We start from the raw sequence: 17672 nt of genomic DNA, 5'->3' as shown, positions 1-17672 counted from the left end.
AATTGAACTAACTTTTGAAAATACTAATCAAAAGCTTAAATAAAAATAAAAATTCCAAGTTTTGGATGAAATTTGCCAACCTAAGTCCTATTGACCTAACATGGTTGATTGGGCCGATCTACAGGATATTGGTCCCAGTCTCATTATGGGGCATATCCTCAATTTGTTCATGTCTTTAGACTGAGAATAGATAGATTCCTTGGTATTCATTGCTAGAGAAAAGTGAGGCGCATTTTCTTTTTCCTCGGGCCCTCTTGTGGCTGATGTGGGGGTGGTTAGAGATTGTTTGTCTTGGCCGTCAGTTGCTTGTATTTTTATTTTTCTGATCCGAGATTTTTTATTTTTTTCCGGGCTTGAAGCATTTTTCTCATTCCTAATTGTATTCTTCTGTCCTCTAGTAAAATCTTGTCCTCCTCCTTTCCTTCTTTTCTAATAGACTCTTGCCTTTCTTCTTTCCTTCCTTTCTAATAAAATCTTGCCTTACACACACACACACACACACATATGAAAAACCTGAGTCAACCAATTGCCAACCCTTATGGAGAGATTTAGATAAATGGGGTTGGGTTGTCCATCTTCGTAGACACATCTGCCTTACATTTGATCCGTTATTTGCCTTACATTTGATCCATTTTTCAGGTTGCCAGGCTTCTGATGGACACATCTGCATTTCAGTTTTATCCGACGCTATTTGTTCTAGCTACTGATGTAATGGATTTGCTTGGGAATATGGTATGGGAACGGATTAAGCGGAAAGCTGAATTTTCTGAAGATGGAACTCTAATATGCTCTTTGCCAGGTTTGTATCTCTTCACAAGACTATTAATGATTCTTCAATTCTCTAGACTGACTTTTGGACTATCCACAGCATTAATAACAAGTTCCATTCCCGCGACATATTCAGATTTCCACACCATAATTACTATTTAATATATTTTGACTAAACACTTTTCAAGGCATCATTGACTGCTTCAATCCTGACAAAAGCACCATTAATGATTTGCATCATATCTCTCTCTCTCTCTCTTTTGCTTGTGCATTTTCAGTAATGTAGTCTGACATTTGGACATTAGGATCAATTATACACGTTTTAGGACCAGAGAAAAAGCTTGTATATTGATTAAATGTTTCAGTAGAGATTATTGCTGACTACTTCCTAGTTAGTGTTCTAACAAAGTTCTGCTTCATTTGTGGATCGTATAGGCCTTATTGCATTCAAACTGAACTCTGATTTTTTTTTTTGATAAGTAAAAATATATTAGAAAAACGTTCAAATGGGGAATGTGTCCCTAATACACAAAAACGAAAACGAAAAGGCAAAAGCCAAACTTGTAGACTTGATATGTTATGATACAAGGGCACCAACTTGAATTTTGATGTCAAACTCACCAGTTATTTGGCATCTTATGATACAAGGACACTAAATCGCTTTCTGGTGTTGAACATGGGTAGATATTGCATTGTGACCTTCAATAATCTGATGTACTATCCAATCAGTGAATATGTTTATCATTCATAGTTGTTGATGAATGTCAACAAGGTGAAAAGTCAAGACTGTATTGTTATATCTTGGAGTAACTGAAGCACCGGATTGGCTGAGCATTATTGTTATGTAGGCCAAATTGCAATTACTTGGTGATGGTCCTTCTATGCAGGTGTTGGGAGGGTAAAAACTAGACAGACCTAACCTTCGGTATTGTTTTGCACAAATTGGCTGCTCTCTGACTATTACACTAAAAAATGGTAGATCGCATTAGGAAACTGTCAAACTTACCACGCAATTCAGTTTCACCTTTTTTCTAGTTCTTTTTTTATTTATTTTTTTATTTATTTTATTTTTTTTTACAATTGCAAACTAGCAAAATAATTGCAAAGGTTTGGCTTGTACCTAATCCATCCTGCCCAGCAAAGAGGTCATGGTCTTTTTGTAGTAATGAACTTGCAAAAATATATTGATCTCACTTTTCATTGTTGCAACTACAAAACTTTCCTGAGACTTATTTGGTAAATGGCAGAGAACTTTGAAGCACGTGACATCTGCTTTGAAGCAAAAGAAACCTGCAATAACTGGTTCTGCAAAATTGGATCGATCCGTGAGCTTCTTCCACGCATGTGAAGTCCTAAAATTCTTTAATGCTCTATGTATTGCAAGAACATTATGTAAAGATGTTTGTTCTTATTCTCCATGCTTCATTAATCATTGGTACAGCCTGAACTTTCTGCCTACTCTTTTATATGCTGGTTGCTTCACACACAACACACACACACACACACATGTTTATTATGTTTGTTTCAACACATTTAGAGGGGAGTTGGGAAACAGTACTTCCTCTGATCCAAATTGGTTGTCCATCTTAAAAATTCTAATTATTTATGGGAATGGCATTTAATGAACACACACTTTAGTAGGAAGTACAAGTATCCAAAACTACTCATCCAAAATTTAAAAATCCACATTGTTAATTTATTGAGAAGGTTTCTGGAACTACTCATTTAAAAATATTATTATTATTATTATTTATGTATTTTTGATTTCCAAAGTGGACAGATAATGGGAGAAAGGTGGACAATAGTTTTGGCGTAAAGATTATTTGAGTATGAACCCTAAGTAGTTGTTTTCAGTTTGATGTTTTGGCTGTGCATTAGCTCAATTAGAGTTCAGAATGCGGCTGTGATATGTATGTACTCTGATGGAAACAGCTTGTCATATAGGCTGTTCATTACGTATGCTTAGTAATGTCTTCAGTGCTAAATTGAGGATCTTGAGTAGAATTTAGAATAATACAGTCATTTTTGTCAAAATACATTTATTACGTATGACGAGTGTTTATTCGACTTACTAGGAAATATAACGGTTCAAATAATGGCCAAATAATTAAATTTAATTAAGCTATATTAACTAAATTTAACTTCTATATCTTGATATATTTTAATGACATATGTAATTGCGTGCAAACAATTTAAGCCGATTAGATAAAGGATTTACTCTTTTTGGCTACTCATGGTGTCAAGATTCATAACTTTATGGGTAAAGTCGCAAATTTCAAATGTGAATTAGTTTCCCGTTTCAGATTGAATTTTCAAACTAGCTGAAGAACACTTATTTTGGTTTGAATTCTGCCACCTACACATCACATGGGGCTTCCTAGTTCATTAATATATGTTGTAATGCATAAGATGCGCATAATATAATATAATGATTAATCTGTACTCTAAGTTAGGGGACAAGACTAGGTTAGAAAGAACTTATCAAAAAAAGACTAGGTTAGAAAGAAATCCTCTAAATTGCATAATTAACAAGTGTTATTGTATGGTTTTATCATGTTAGTTGCACTTAAAAAGGAATGACCACTACGTCTTATTTTAAGTAGAAAAGACTAATGATTTGTTGGACTTAATACATTATTGAGCCCATTATGTAACAACTTAAGCTTTTGGTTTTGGGCTGTCGCTGTACTGACACAGTATCATAGTTTTGGTTCAGGGAAGTTGGGTTCAAATCTCCATCTCTGCATTTATTTCCCGGTTTTGCGTGCAAATTTGCGCTTTATTTTGGTCTAGATTTGGTTTTTTTTGCCTTGAAAGGTGCAAGATAGGTTTGCATGTGGGAGGGTAAGGGCCTTGATATACATTCTTGGGCCCATTCTCTAACAGTTTAAGGCTTTGGTGGTTAGTGTTCTAACATGATTAATTAACAGCTAAGAAAAATATACCTCAAACCTGATACATCATGTCTTTAATCTTTTTGCCATTATATCTGAGATGATAAAAGTAGGTCAAATGGTGAAAATTGCCATTGCAGGATTACTGTAACAATCCTAAAAAATTGTAGTGAACTCATGGGAGGATAATTGGTTAAAGACTGCATTTTGATGGCTTTCACTTGATTCATCATCATCATTCTTGCCTTTATCCCCGTAGCAACGGGGTCAGCCACATGGATTCTCTTTTTCCACTCTTTTCTATCATAGGTCATAATGTCTACTAGATTTAATTTTTTGAAATAATTTCTTGTAACTTCATTCCATGTTAACCTCTTTGTCTTTTACCCTATGCAAATCAATCTTCCTCTTTTCATGAGTGTATAGGTCGGCGTTGAATATGCCCATACCACCTCAGTCTACTCTCCCTTATTTTCTCGCTAACAGGTGCCACACCCAGTCTCTTCTTAATTATTTGATTGTTAATCTTATCTTTCCTAGTTATTCCTGACATCGATCTTAACATCTTGATTTTCGTCGCATGAATGTGTTGCTCATGTTTCTTTTTTAGAACCCAACATTCCGCCCTATATAACAGTAATTCCTGACATCCATCTTAACATCCGGATTTTCGCCGCATGGATGTGTTACTCATGTTTCTTTTTTAGAACCCAACATTCCACCCCATATAACATAACCGCTATATTTGTTTAACAAATCTACATGATGATTCAACTTTCAAGATGAGAGACAATGGTAAAGGAAAAACCAAGGTGATTTTTCGTACAGAATATATTTATATTAAATTTTATCTTCTATTTATTATTTTTATTTTTTTAGGAGGGTGTGGGGTAACTGTTGTCAGGGCTTATTTGTTATTACTTATATAATGGTGGGGCTTATGTGTAATTTTTGAAATTTATTTTTATAAATATAATGTGGTGAAAGGATGAAAGTATTCTTTCATTCTTTCTCTCTTTCTCCATCTCTCTCTTTTTCTCTCGTCCTCTTTCTTCTCTTTTTCTTCTTCTTATACTTTATTCTTTGATTTGATTATCTCTTAAAGTCAATGTGATATTGTGGCCCGAATTTGCTGTCGGGTTGAGTTGCGTCCCGCTTATGACCGACAAGCCATTAGAAAAAATTTAACCCCTTTTTTGCTCATGGGTCGTGGACCCTAATTAGTCTCTTGTAGCCTGATATATAAGGGTGCTTAGGGTTTGGAATGGTGAATAAGAAAGACTCTGATATTCATATAGAATCAGAGTGAGGGACTGAAAACTTGTAATCTCTAACTTTACACATGGTGAAAACTTTCGCCGGATCCCAACCGTGGACGTAGGCTGTTGCTGTATAAATTTTTGTGTTCTTTGTGAGGCGTGTTTACTTTTCTGTCGTGATTCTTGGTTCAACTTGGGTTCGTTGCGTTTGTCATATCAGTCAACATAGTTTCAGAGCATGGTTTGTAAAGATATAGGTGTGTAGTTAAAACCCTAGGGCAAGTTTGTGTAAACCCTAGAGGGTGTGAAGGGTTTTGAAGAGATTCCAAGATGGGATTTGTTTGCAAGGAAGTAGTGTTAATCATATCCACACGCACCACGGATTTTTTGGACCTGTTTTTGATCTATTGTAGTCTCGATTGGTGTTTTTTCGTGTTCGCGAGGTTTTGTAACAACGGCTTTTTCTTCCTTGTTCGCGATTCTGGTATGGTCTACTTTGTTGCTTTCTAGGGTTTGTGTGGTTTGACTACGTGGTAGCTTTTTTATGCATCTCAGAAGACGGTAATCTTTTTAGTTGAAGTTTGTGTGTTAGAGAGGTGGTTTTCTATGTAATTTGTTACTGTTTTTGTTTCTGAGGATTAATATCCAGAAGCTGTTTGATAAAATGTCTAGCTCAAACGTGACTTCAAAAGAAGCTGGGTCTTCCCCAAGTTTGACTTCAGTATTGGGTGGTAGTGGTGATCACCATCCAGGCCTTTGTATTACGACTATTAGGCTGGATGAGACGAACTATATGGAATGGGCTCAATTTGCTCGTATGCATATCATTGGTCATAGGATGATCGACCATATTGAAGGGACTGTCACGTATCCCTCCAAGAGTGATCTTGAATTCAGAGAGTGGAGTGCAAATAATGCACTAGTTATGACGTGGTTGTTGCAGTCAATGCAATGATCACCAAAGGGTTTCTGTTTGTGAAAACAGCTAAAGAGCTATTGCAGGCTGTAGAAGAGACGTATTCATTGGTTGGTAATTTTGCAAAACTGTATGAACTCCAACAACAGATATCAAGATTTAAGCAGGAAGACCAAACTCTTGCTATATATTGTCACTCTACGTGGTAAATGGGAAGAGTTGGATCACTACCAAGACTAAATACCTGTGTGTGCAACTGATGTTAAAGCATTTCGTGCTATGGTAGAGAGGAATCGAATCTATGGGTTCTTGGGTGGTCTGAATCCGAGATACAAGCATGCCAGGGTACAAGTGTTAGGTAGGTATTTAGCCCTACTTTTGTTAGAGATGTGGTTTCTTATATCCAGGCTGAGGAGAGTAGAATGAAGGTTATGTCTACACCTGCATACATTAAGCCCGAGTTAGAAGTATCATTTTCTGATACGTCTACTCTTGCCACACAACAATGGAACAAGCCTAATCCTCCAAAAGGAGGGAAGCAGAATGACAAGAGCAAGTTGCGGTGTGATCACTGTAGGCATACGCGCCACACTAGGGAAACATGCTGGAATCAACACGGTTGCCCAACTCCAGCTTTTGCACATGTGAATGCTAGGCCAAGGCCTGGTCCATTTAGGGGGTTATCTACGACATATACTGCAGAACGTGAGACTTCTTCTACTGGTCATGCCTCCCCAGGGCTACCGAGTTCTTTGTCCGGGGCTGAACTTGATGCTCTTCGACATCTACTAGCTCAAAATGCCTCCATTTCCACCTCTAACTTTGCTCAGACACGTACCACTCATTCGGCACATCAGGTTTCCACATTATCTGGTGGGCCACCTTGGATTATTGATTCAGGAGCCACTGATCACATGACTGGTATGGCATCTGATTTATCTTCGTACAATTTATGTTCTGGTAAGGATAAGGTTAAAGTGGTTGATGGCATCTTCACCTCCATTGCGGGGAAGGGCACTATTTCTGCCTCTCCTAATCTTACCTTATTGTCACGGGCCTAGAGATTTGGCGCAGCGGCACGACCCGTGCGGCATCAAGGCGTTGCTTCAGCTCGCGCAAGTGCCCTAGTCAGCCACCACGACCTGCCCTCCCAAGGATACATGCTGACTGGTTTCGACCTGCCTTGGTCTCATCAAGGGAACGGCTCCAGCTCCCGACCAGTTTGTGCAGGGATGGCTAACTCCCTTCTTCATATTCAAGTCCACGACCAGCGACAAGCTCCTCGCACTCAACCGAGTCGACCTGCCTGAATTCTGAAGAGGTACCATTCCGTGCTCCTGCACGCCCCTTCCCTGGAACCATTCCCAGTCGAACTTTGCTCTTTGCTAACCAGCATGCGTGTCTTCCATCCTCCAAGCGTCTTAGGAATCACTTTGTGACACTCTCCCCCACCCAAATCCTGCGATGCCCTCGTCACAGTGCGGCACTTCACTACTACGTCCACTCCCTTCCAAAGTCTGCCTCCACGCGGTATGCTCGCTTTCCCACCATCGCTTCCTTGTGCAGCTCCCTGCACTGCACTCGCCCAATGATAGGCCTCGGACATAGGGGACGTCCACTCCTCAAGGACGTGACTCTTCTCCGTCATGCCGCCTCCGCGACATCCCGAGTAAGCAAGGGCCTCCTGCCGACTTGATGCTCGTCCTTCACCACGGTTTGCATCACCTAAGGACTAAGCACAAACTTTTGGTGCGCGCGGCCCTCCGGCCCTCCAGTGCGCAACTTCAATGGATGCCTCTTCCTGGGGAGATGGAGGCTCTCCCTCCAACTGCATTGATTCCTCCTCATCGACGCAACTTCAGTGCACCGTCTTCATTCTCTGACCCCTCCCGGATCGACAAGGGGGCACCCCACCGTGCTTTACCCCAAGTCCTGCTCTGATACCATTTGTCACGAGCCTAGAGATTTGATGCAGCGGCACGGCCCGTGCGGCACCAAGGCGTTGCTTCAGCTCGCGCAAGCGCCTTAGTCAGCCACCACGACTTGCCCTCCCAAGGATACATGCGATACATGCTGACTGGTTTCGACCTGCCTTGGTCTCATCAGGGGAACGGCTCCAGCTCCCGACCAGTTTGTGCAGGGATGGCCAACTCCCTTCTTCATAGTCAAGTCCACGACCAGCGACAAGCTCCTTGCACTCAACCGAGTCGACCTGCCTGAACTCTGAAGAGGTACCATTCCGTGCTCCTGCACGCCCCTTCCCTGGAACCATTCCCAGTCGAACTTTGCTCTTTGCCAACTAGCATGCGTGTCTTCTATCCTCCAAGCGTCTTAGGAATCACTTCGTGACATTATCATCTGTTCTTCATGTCCCAAAGTTTACCAATAACCTCCTTTCTGTCAGTCACGTTACAAAAGGCTTGAAATTGTAGTGTAACCTTTTTTCCATCTCACTGTGTGTTTCAGGACTTGGACACGGGGAAGACGATTGGAAGTGGACGTGAGGACAATGGCTTGTATTTGCTAAACGCGAGGCCAACTTCTTATTATGTTGCAAATCAATCTAGTGTTGGAGTTAAGCTTACCAATGGTCAGAATTTAGTGTGCAAGCTAAATAAAGCCTTGTATGGGTTAAAGCAGTCGCTACACGTGCTTAGTTTGAGAGGTTCAACACTACTGTGAAAAGAGTAGGGTACACACAGAGTCATCATACTCTTTTCATCAAGAAGCACCTGGGGTTTCTATTTGTGAAAACAACTAAAAAACTATGGACAACTGTGGAAGAGACGTATTCCTCGGCAGGTAATTTTGCAAAACTGTATGAACTCTAACAACAGATTTCAAGATTTAAGCAGGAAGACCAAACTATTGCTACATAAGTACATATTATCGCACTCTACGTGGTAAATGGGAAGAGTTAGATCACTACCAAGACTACATACTTGTTTGTGCAGCTGATGTTAAAGCATTTCATGCTATGGTAGAAAGGAATCGAATTTATGAGTTTTTAGGTGGTCTGCATCCGAGATACGTGCATGCCAGGGTACAAATGTTAGGCAGGTATCCAGCCCCTACTTCTGTTAGAGATGTGTTTTCGTATATCCAAGCTGAGGAGAGTAGAATGAAGGCTATGTCTTCACCTGTTTACACTAAGCCTGAGCCAGAAGTACCATTGTCTGAGAGGTCTGCTCTTGCTACACAACAATGGAAGAAGCCTAATCCTCCAAAAGGAGGGAAATAGGATGACAAAAGCAAGTTGAGGTGTGATCATTGTGGGCATACGCGCTACGCTGGGGAAACATGTTGGAATCTACATTGTCGCCCTACTCCAGCTCCTGCTAATGCGAATGCTAGGCCAAGGCCTGGTCCATTTGGGGGGTTATCTACGACACATATTGCAGAGGGTGAGATTGCTTCTATTGGTCATGGAATGCCTCCTGAGGGCCACATAGTTCTTTGTCCAGGGCTAAACTTGATGCTCTCTGACATCTACTAGCACAACATTCCTTCGTTTCCACCTCTAACTTAGCTCAGGTACCTCTTATTCGGCACATCAAGTTTCCACATTATCTGGTAGGCCGCCCTGGATCATTGATTCAGGAGCCATTAATCACATGACTGGTATGGTATCTATTTTTTCTTCGTACAGTTTATGTTCTGGTAAGTATAAGGTTAGAGTGGCTGATGGCACCTTCACCTCCATTGCGGGGAAGGGCATTGTTTCTACCTCTCCTAATCTTACCTTATCCTCTGTTCTTCATGTCCCAAAGTTTACCAATAACCTCCTTTCTGTCAGTTACATTACAAAAGGCTTGAATTGTAGTGTAACCTTTTTTCCATCTCACTGTGTGTTTCAGGACTTGGACACTAGGAAGACGACTGGAAGTGGATGAGAGAACAATGGCTTGTATTTGCTGAACGTGAGGCCAACTTCTTATTATGTTACAAATCAATCTATTGTTAGAAATAGTAATGTCAATAAAGATCTGTTAATGCGATGGCATAATAGACTAGGTCATTTACCTCGTCTTGTTTTGAAGCATGTGCTTCCCTAGTTTGCTTCTATTGAATCTTTTGAATTAAATTGTGAAACATACGTTCTTGCCAAACAATGTCGTGTTTCTTATTCTCCTGGTATTAATTAAAATACATCTCCTTTGCAGCTTGTTCATTCTGATGTGTGGGGTTCTCAATATACTACTTCGTTACTTTGTTTCGTTACTTTATTGTGTTTGTTTATGACTTTAGTCAATATACTTGGCTTTATCTTATGAAATCCAAAGATGAAGTTCATTCCATTTTTAAAACCTTTCATAGGATGGTATGTACTCAGTTTGGTTGTCCCCTCAAACTTATTCGATCTGATAATGAAGGAGATTTTATGTATGGTGGTCTTGCCTCCTTTTTTGCTGATAACGGGATTGTCCATCAAACCTCTTGTGTCAATACACCACAACAGAACGGTGTAGCTAAAAGAAAACACCGTCATATTACGGAGGTGACCCCTTCTCTTCTAATTGGGATGGGAGTACCTAAAAGTTATTGGGCTGATGCAACCTTAACAACTACATACCTTATCAATCACATGCCTTCTAAGGTTCTTGGCTATCAATCCCCCTTCTCTGTCTTACGCCATGACACTGCCTTGTTTACTGTCTCTCCGATAGTGTTTGGTTGTGTTTATTATGTTCACATTCATCATCGCAAGGACAAAATGGACCCTAATGCAATCCGATGTGCCTTTCTTGGATACTCCGCCACTCAGAAAGGGTGTCGGTGTTATAACCCTACCACTCGTCGTTGCTTTGTCTCCATGAATGTTACATTCTTTGAGTCTGTTCCTTTATTTTCCACTACTCGAGATTCTCTACAGGTAATCCGTTGTCCATTCAGAGGGAATGCACCCTTCCTTTGCCTGTTCCCATTCAGGGTGAGCTTCTTACTGAGGTGCCTAGGCCTCCTAACGCTAATGATTTGCAGCAGGAAAGCAGCCAATTGTCTACACTAGGAGGGCAAAACAAGTTATTGACTCACCCCAGGACCAAGAAGTCTCCCTCGATCCAGGTAATTCCTTAGTTGAAATTGATACTCCTGATTCTTTTCCCAATAGCATTCCTGTTGATCTTGATGTCCCTATTGCCTATCGCAAGGGTGTTCGTAGTTATGCAAAGCATCCCATAGCTCAGTTTCTATCCTATGATGCCTTATCTCCAACATATCGTGCTTTCACTTTGTGTATCTCCTCTGTATTTGTTCCTTCTATTTTTTCAGATGCTCTCAGTCAAACTCCATGGAAGAAAGCTATGCTTGAAGAAATGAAGGCCCTTGAGAAGTATGGTACTTGGGATATTGTTCGATTACCTAAGGGTAAGAAACTAGTAGGCTGCAAATTGGTCTACACAATAAATTATCATGCATACGGAACAATTAAGAGATATAAAGCTCGGTTAGTTTCAAACTCTGTTACATGGATTCTTCAAAAGTAGTGAAGTACCCGTGTCGGACACGTATCCCTCGAACATGGGTTTGGGATATGTGTCCGACACTTTTGGTTGGACATGTACTTAAAAAGCATATCCAATAATTGAATTACATTATATTATTACTTTAAAATGAGTTAAATGCCTATATTATACATTACATTAGATAAAAACATTACTTTACTCTACTTATAAAAAAAAAATATTACTTTGCACTAGAAAATAAAATAAAATAATTAACAAAATGAATATTTAGCCGTGTCCGTGTGTCCTGTTTGGAGATTTGACACGTCCGACTCATGGATACATACCCGTGTCCGACATTCGTACCCGAGTCCCTGTAACATAGGTTGCAAAGGGCTTCACTTAGACCTATGGAATTGAATATCTGGAAACATTTGCTCCAGTTGCCAAGATGAACTCTATACGTGTTCTTCTTTCTTTGGCAGCTAATTTGAATTGGCCTTTACATTAGCTAGCTGGATGTAAAGAATGCTTTCCTTCATGGTGACTTGGAGGAAGAGGTGTTTATGACTATGCCACCAGGGTTTAAGCTCGCCAATGGTCAGACTTTAGTGTCCAAGCTAACTAAAGTGTTGTATGGGTTAAAGCAGTTGCCACGTGCTTGGTTTGAGAGGTTCAACACTGTTGTGAAAAGAGTAGGGTACACGCAGAGTCAGATAGATCATACTCTCTTCATCAAGAAGCATCAGGGCTGCACCACTGCCCTTATTGTATATGTTGATGATATTGTTATCACTGGAAATGATCCAGAAGAGATTCGTCGAATGAAGTCATTCTTAGGGACACAGTTCGAGGTTAAAGACCTCGGATCATTGAGATACTTTCTTGGCATCGAGGTGTGCAGATCGAAGAAAGGGCTGTTCATTTCTCAACGGAAGTATGTGTTAGATTTGTTGGCTGAAACAAGCATTCTTGGAGCTAGACCTATTGATATTCCCATTGAGCAGAACCATAGGCTTAATGGTGTAGATGGAGATTCATTAGATGATGTGGGAAGATTTCAGCGATTGGTTGGGAGACTGATTTACTTATCTCTCACGCGCCTGGATATTGCCTACGTTGTTAGTGTGATTAGTCAGTTTATACATGCTCTATGTACACCTCACCTTGAGGCAGCTCATCATGTTCTTCGCTACCTCAAGGGTTTACCTGGTAAGGGGATATTATTTTACAGTCATGGCCACTTGCGTGTTGAAGCCTATACTGATGCTGATTGGGCAGGGTTTGTGACAGATCGACAATCTACTTAAGGATATTGCACATTTGTTGGAGGTAATCTTGTTTTTTGACGAAGCAAGAAACAATCTGTAGTAGCTAGATTTGGTGTAGAGGCTGAGTTCAGATCCATGGCAAATGGAGTTTTTGAGTTGTTATGGCTACGTACGATGTTGTGTGAGTTGGGTTATCCTGTTCGCGAGTCAATGAAGTTGTATTGTGACAACAATGCTGCTATTAGCATTGCCACAATCCAGTTCAACATGATAGGACAAAGCACATTGAAGTCGATCGACGCTTAATCAAGGAAAAGATTCGTCTTGGGCAGATTTGTATTCCATACGTCAATACACATGATGTTTTTACTAAGGGTGTGAGCAAGACTTGCTTGCAAAATCTGTTAGTCAACCTGGGCATGATAGATATCTTTGCACCAGCTTGAGGGGGAGTGTTGTCAGGGGCTTATTTGTTATTACTTATATAATGTTGGGGCATATGTGTATTTTTTGAAACTTGTTATTATAAATAGAATGTGGTGGAAGGATGAAATGATTGTTTCATTCTTTCTCTCTTTCCCCATCTCTCTCTCTTCTTCTTTCATCCGCTTTCTTCTCTTCTTCTTCTTCTTCTTCTTCTTCTTATACTTCACTCTTGATTTGATTATCTCTTAAAGTCAACATTAACCACAATATGACTTCTTTTTCTAAGGTTATCAATAGTAAGGATGCTTCCCAAAGCAACAGTCGATGAGAAGAATGCCACCTTCAGTGGAGTTTTCGTCCTCCAAATGGCTTTCCAAGGAAACATAGGGCCAGGACTCTCCAACGTACATTTGTGGAAGGACTTAACCTCAAACACCCCTCTTGGGGTACCCACCCAAAGCTTCTTGTCCATGCCCACCCCGACCACTACCTGTCTTTAAATGAAGGCTATGAAGTCTGTAACTAGATTCACTACTTATGGTGGATCTTGTTTTATTTTCTAACGAGCTGCTAACTTTATTTTGATTGCTCTCTTCTTACAAGATTATTTTATTTTATTCTTTTCCAGACACCTTGTTATCCTTTTTAAGCTTCCCTTTCATTATTTTTTATTTTTTATTTTTTCTTTTTTTTTTTGATAAGTGGCTTCCCTTTCATTTTTTATTCCCATTTTTAATTAAATATGTCTTTTATCTATATCAGTAATGCTAGAAATAAATGAAATCCTGTTGTCAACCCAAAAAGAATTTTTTTCTCATTTGTTGCTTTGCATTTTATTCTGACTAAAAATGATCTTTCCTAAAGATTGACCTTTTACTGGTGGTTTATTCCGTATTGTACTTCAGTTATTTAGAGTTGGCAATATTGCCTTGCTGGCGATTCCTGCTTGACCGTCCTGTGGACAACCTCCAGCGCTTAGTTAAGATGATGAGAGGGATTGCAGATCCTTTGGCTTCTTCCTATTGCCGGCTATACATGGCCTACCGTGCACAGAAATTACCTGTGTGTGATATAGGTACAACTTTTTATACATATCACAACCATATATATATGCATACACAAGTGTGTGGGAAAGCATGCTCCAGTTAATATTGGGAAATAAATTGTCTTGTATGCATGCTAAATATGATCTGTTTTATTGTCATGCTCTGATCCCAAAACCTGGCTTGAGACAATTAGTCTCAAGTGGCAGTCCATTTACCATTTATTTATTATATTAAATATCCATGTCTATTTCCTTTTTATTTCTTTTCATTTTTTTTTCTTCATAAGATCCAATTCCTAATTTTTTAATGTCCAGTGATGATCTGTGGTCGATGAGATTAGCGCGTAAAATACTAAGACCCAAGTCACGACAATTTGCACATGCCACTTAATTGTAATGCACATATAAATTCAGCTAAAAAAACATAAAAATTGAAACCAATAGTTGAATCAATATTAAAACAACTACCCTGTAGATTGGTGTGTGATGTGATCCTTGCATTGACAAGGAAACAAAAAACATTGCTATTTTTTCTTCTTTTAATCACTGCAACCACAAGTTAAGATACAAAACTGATGAAGAAGAATAAAATAATCTGAAAACCTAGAAAATAAATCACGCAGTCCAAATAAAGTCACAAGCTAAGGCCTGAATAGTCTAGAAATAACTTGAGTAATTGATCTAACATATATTAATTCGAAAATAATAAATTTAAATATTCCACGATCCCAAATAAGAATTAAACTATTACATGATATCAAATCAAGTAACTCATATATAGGTTCATCCCATCATCTCAAGATAAAAAGAAACAAAAATAGCCAATTGCAACTAACGAATCAAAGACTTCCAAGCTAATCAAAATGCGATTAACAAAACTTCAAGGAACTAATTGTGACTCTGGTGTTCTCTCCTTCATCTGCAAAAATGTTGGCATGAGCAAAGCACAGTAGAAGAATGCTAAACAAATTCATTATTAATTAAATTACTTAACAAGTAGGCACACATGCAGGGAAGGGAATAAATAATAAAATATGAATGATCATGACATTATGAAACATGTTATATATGTTGACATATATAGATAATTAGCTGTATTGTTGACTATATAATTGTTAACATATATAGATAATTAGCTGTACATGTGCTGATTAGGTGCTGATTGGCATAGTTATAGGAGCTGATTTTTAGTCTTTAATTTCTTTCCTTCTTTGTAAATTTGTTTACTATTTAAATTCACCACAAGGAGAAGAATAAACACGGAGAATTATTCCTATTCCTTTATCTCTAGAAATATCTTTATGGTATCAGAGCCATCTAGAAAGGAATTTTAAAATCCTATTTTTCTTTTAGGGTTTTCTGTAAATACATCTTATTACCCAAACACTAGTTTTTTTCTATCACCCTCCACCACCACAGACCAGGTATCCTTATTTGACTTCATGGCAGACAAGATTGAAACCTCTGTGACTTCTGAGAGTGATTCTCAGACTCTAATGATTCCTCCAACCGCATCTAATCCGCATCAGGATCTGATGAATGTCCAATTGATGCCTCATAAACTTGATGACACCAATTATCTGGCTTGGTCACACTTTGTGAAGCTGTATATTACCGGCAAAGGCCGGTTGGGGTATTTGACTGGGGAAAGACTTTGACCTGCGATCAATGACCCAACTTTCACGACTTGGGTTGCAGAAGATGCAATGCTCTGCTCTTGGCTCCTCTAAACTATGACCTCTGATCTTAGTCTTGGGTATATGTAGCTTAAGTCCGCTAAAGATATTTAGGATGCAGTATCTTAGACTTATTCCAGAAGATCGATAAAGTAGACCACGTCCCAGAGCACCCTTGAGGTACTTCAAGTTGCATACAACTGCCTCCATGTGAGGTACCCGAGGACTGGTCATGAACTGGCTTACAACACTGAATGCATAAGAGATGTCTGGACGAGTGATTGTGAGGTAAATAAGTTTACCTACAAGTCTTCGATACATCTCTGGATCTTCGAGTGGGTCACCATTATCCACCTTAAGTTTTACATTAGTTTCCATGGGTGTAGCTACAGGTTTCGAACCAAGATATCCAGTATCCTGTTAGAGATCAAGAGTATACTTCCGTTGAGAAAGACTAATGCTTTGCTTCGACCGAGCCACCTCAATTCTTAGAAAATACCGAAGTTTGCCCAAATCCTTAGCAAGGAAGCTAGAACTCAAGTGATGGATTAGAACTTGTATCCCATCTTTGTCATTGCTGGTGATAACGATATCATCTACATACACCACAAGAATCACAATACCACGTTTTGTTTTCTTAAAAAAGAGAGAGTGGTCAGCCTGACTTCTAGTCATACCATGAGCTACCACTGCTTTACTAAACTTATCAAACCATGAGGGGACTGTTTGAGGCCATAGATAGACTTCTTGAGCTGACACACACACTCCCCTTAGACTCAAACCCAGGCGGTTGAGTCATATAGACTGTCTTAGTAAGGTTGGAGCAAACGTCTCTTGATAGTCAATGCCATATGTCTGAGTATAGCCCTTTGCCACCAATCTTGCCTTGTATCGGTCAATCGACCCATTTGCCTTATGCTTTATGGTAAACACCCATTTGCAGCCAACAATTTTCTTCCCTTTCGGCAACCCCACTAACTCCCACGTAGAGTTTTTACAGAGAGCTCTCAATTCTTCAACCATTGCCTCTTTCCACCTTGGATTATCAAGTGCATCCTGTAATTTTTTAGGAATAGATATAGAAGACAACTGATGGGCAAAAGCCTTAAAGGATGGTGAGAGACGATGAGAAGACATAAAACTTGAAATAGGATATTTATATTTTGATTGACAAGTACGATGTGATTTTCTCAAGGCAATAGGGAATTCTAAGTCATTAACAACATTAGAATCATCTGAAGCATTAGGATCTATAGAACTATTATCAACAAAAGAGAATGGTGATTTAACAGACTCTACCTCAGGATTACCTATCGGGGTAGACTGATCATTTTTCTCGAGAGGTACCTTTTCTCTTCTTAGATATACCAGCTCAAATGTAGACATATGACGACCTTTTGGAGGGAGAGTCAAAGAATTGCCTTCTGCTTTTTCATTTTTAAAATTTTTTTTCCATTTTTTTCTTTTTTTCCATTTTTTTCATTTGTTTCATTTCCACTCTCTAATTCAAACATAGGCACAATATAAGACTTTTCTTTACTACTCAAGGTCTCCCCCTGAAGAGAAGTCGTAGAAGCAAGACTAGAAAAAATGGCTTGTTCCTCATGAAAAGTAACATCCATAGAGACAGAATTTTTTTTTTTTGATGGAGGGTGATAACACTTGTAACCCTTCTGAGTAGCAGAATAACCGAGAAAAATGCATTTGAGGGAATGAGGGTCAAGCTTACCACTGTGGTGGACATGTACAAAGCTTATACAACTAGAGACTCGAGGAGAAAGATGATTAAGAGTAGATGGCGAGCAAGAAGTAGTGAAGACCTGAAGTGGAGTTTGGTATTGAAGAATTCTGGAAGGCATCAGATTGATCAAATAGGCTGCTGTGAGGATATCCTCCCCCCAATATGACTTTGGTATTGTCATGGATGGAAGCAGAGAATGGGATACTTCGAGAAGATGACGATTTTTCCATTC

General features: G+C 39.4%; 1 protein-coding gene across 4 annotated transcripts in view; it reads left to right on the top strand.

Annotated features, from left to right (window-relative positions):
* The window catches only part of LOC132311079 (uncharacterized), a 127177-nt gene that overhangs the window by 33004 nt on the left and 76501 nt on the right, over positions 1–17672 (top strand). For all 4 annotated transcript variants that reach the window (XM_059808800.1, XM_059808799.1, XM_059808798.1 and 1 more), the window contains exons 5-7: positions 640–799; positions 2016–2112; positions 13884–14053. In XM_059808800.1, the coding sequence (XP_059664783.1) occupies positions 640–799; positions 2016–2112; positions 13884–14053 (427 nt within the window). The remainder of the gene's footprint in view (positions 1–639; positions 800–2015; positions 2113–13883; positions 14054–17672) is intronic.

The sequence above is a fragment of the Cornus florida genome, unplaced genomic scaffold (genome assembly GCF_030987335.1).
Source record: "Cornus florida cultivar Cherokee Brave unplaced genomic scaffold, ASM3098733v1 CherokeeBrave_3.0.0_Hap2_Chr06, whole genome shotgun sequence".
NCBI lineage: Eukaryota > Viridiplantae > Streptophyta > Magnoliopsida > Cornales > Cornaceae > Cornus > Cornus florida.
This window is presented reverse-complemented; position numbering and strand designations above follow the sequence as displayed.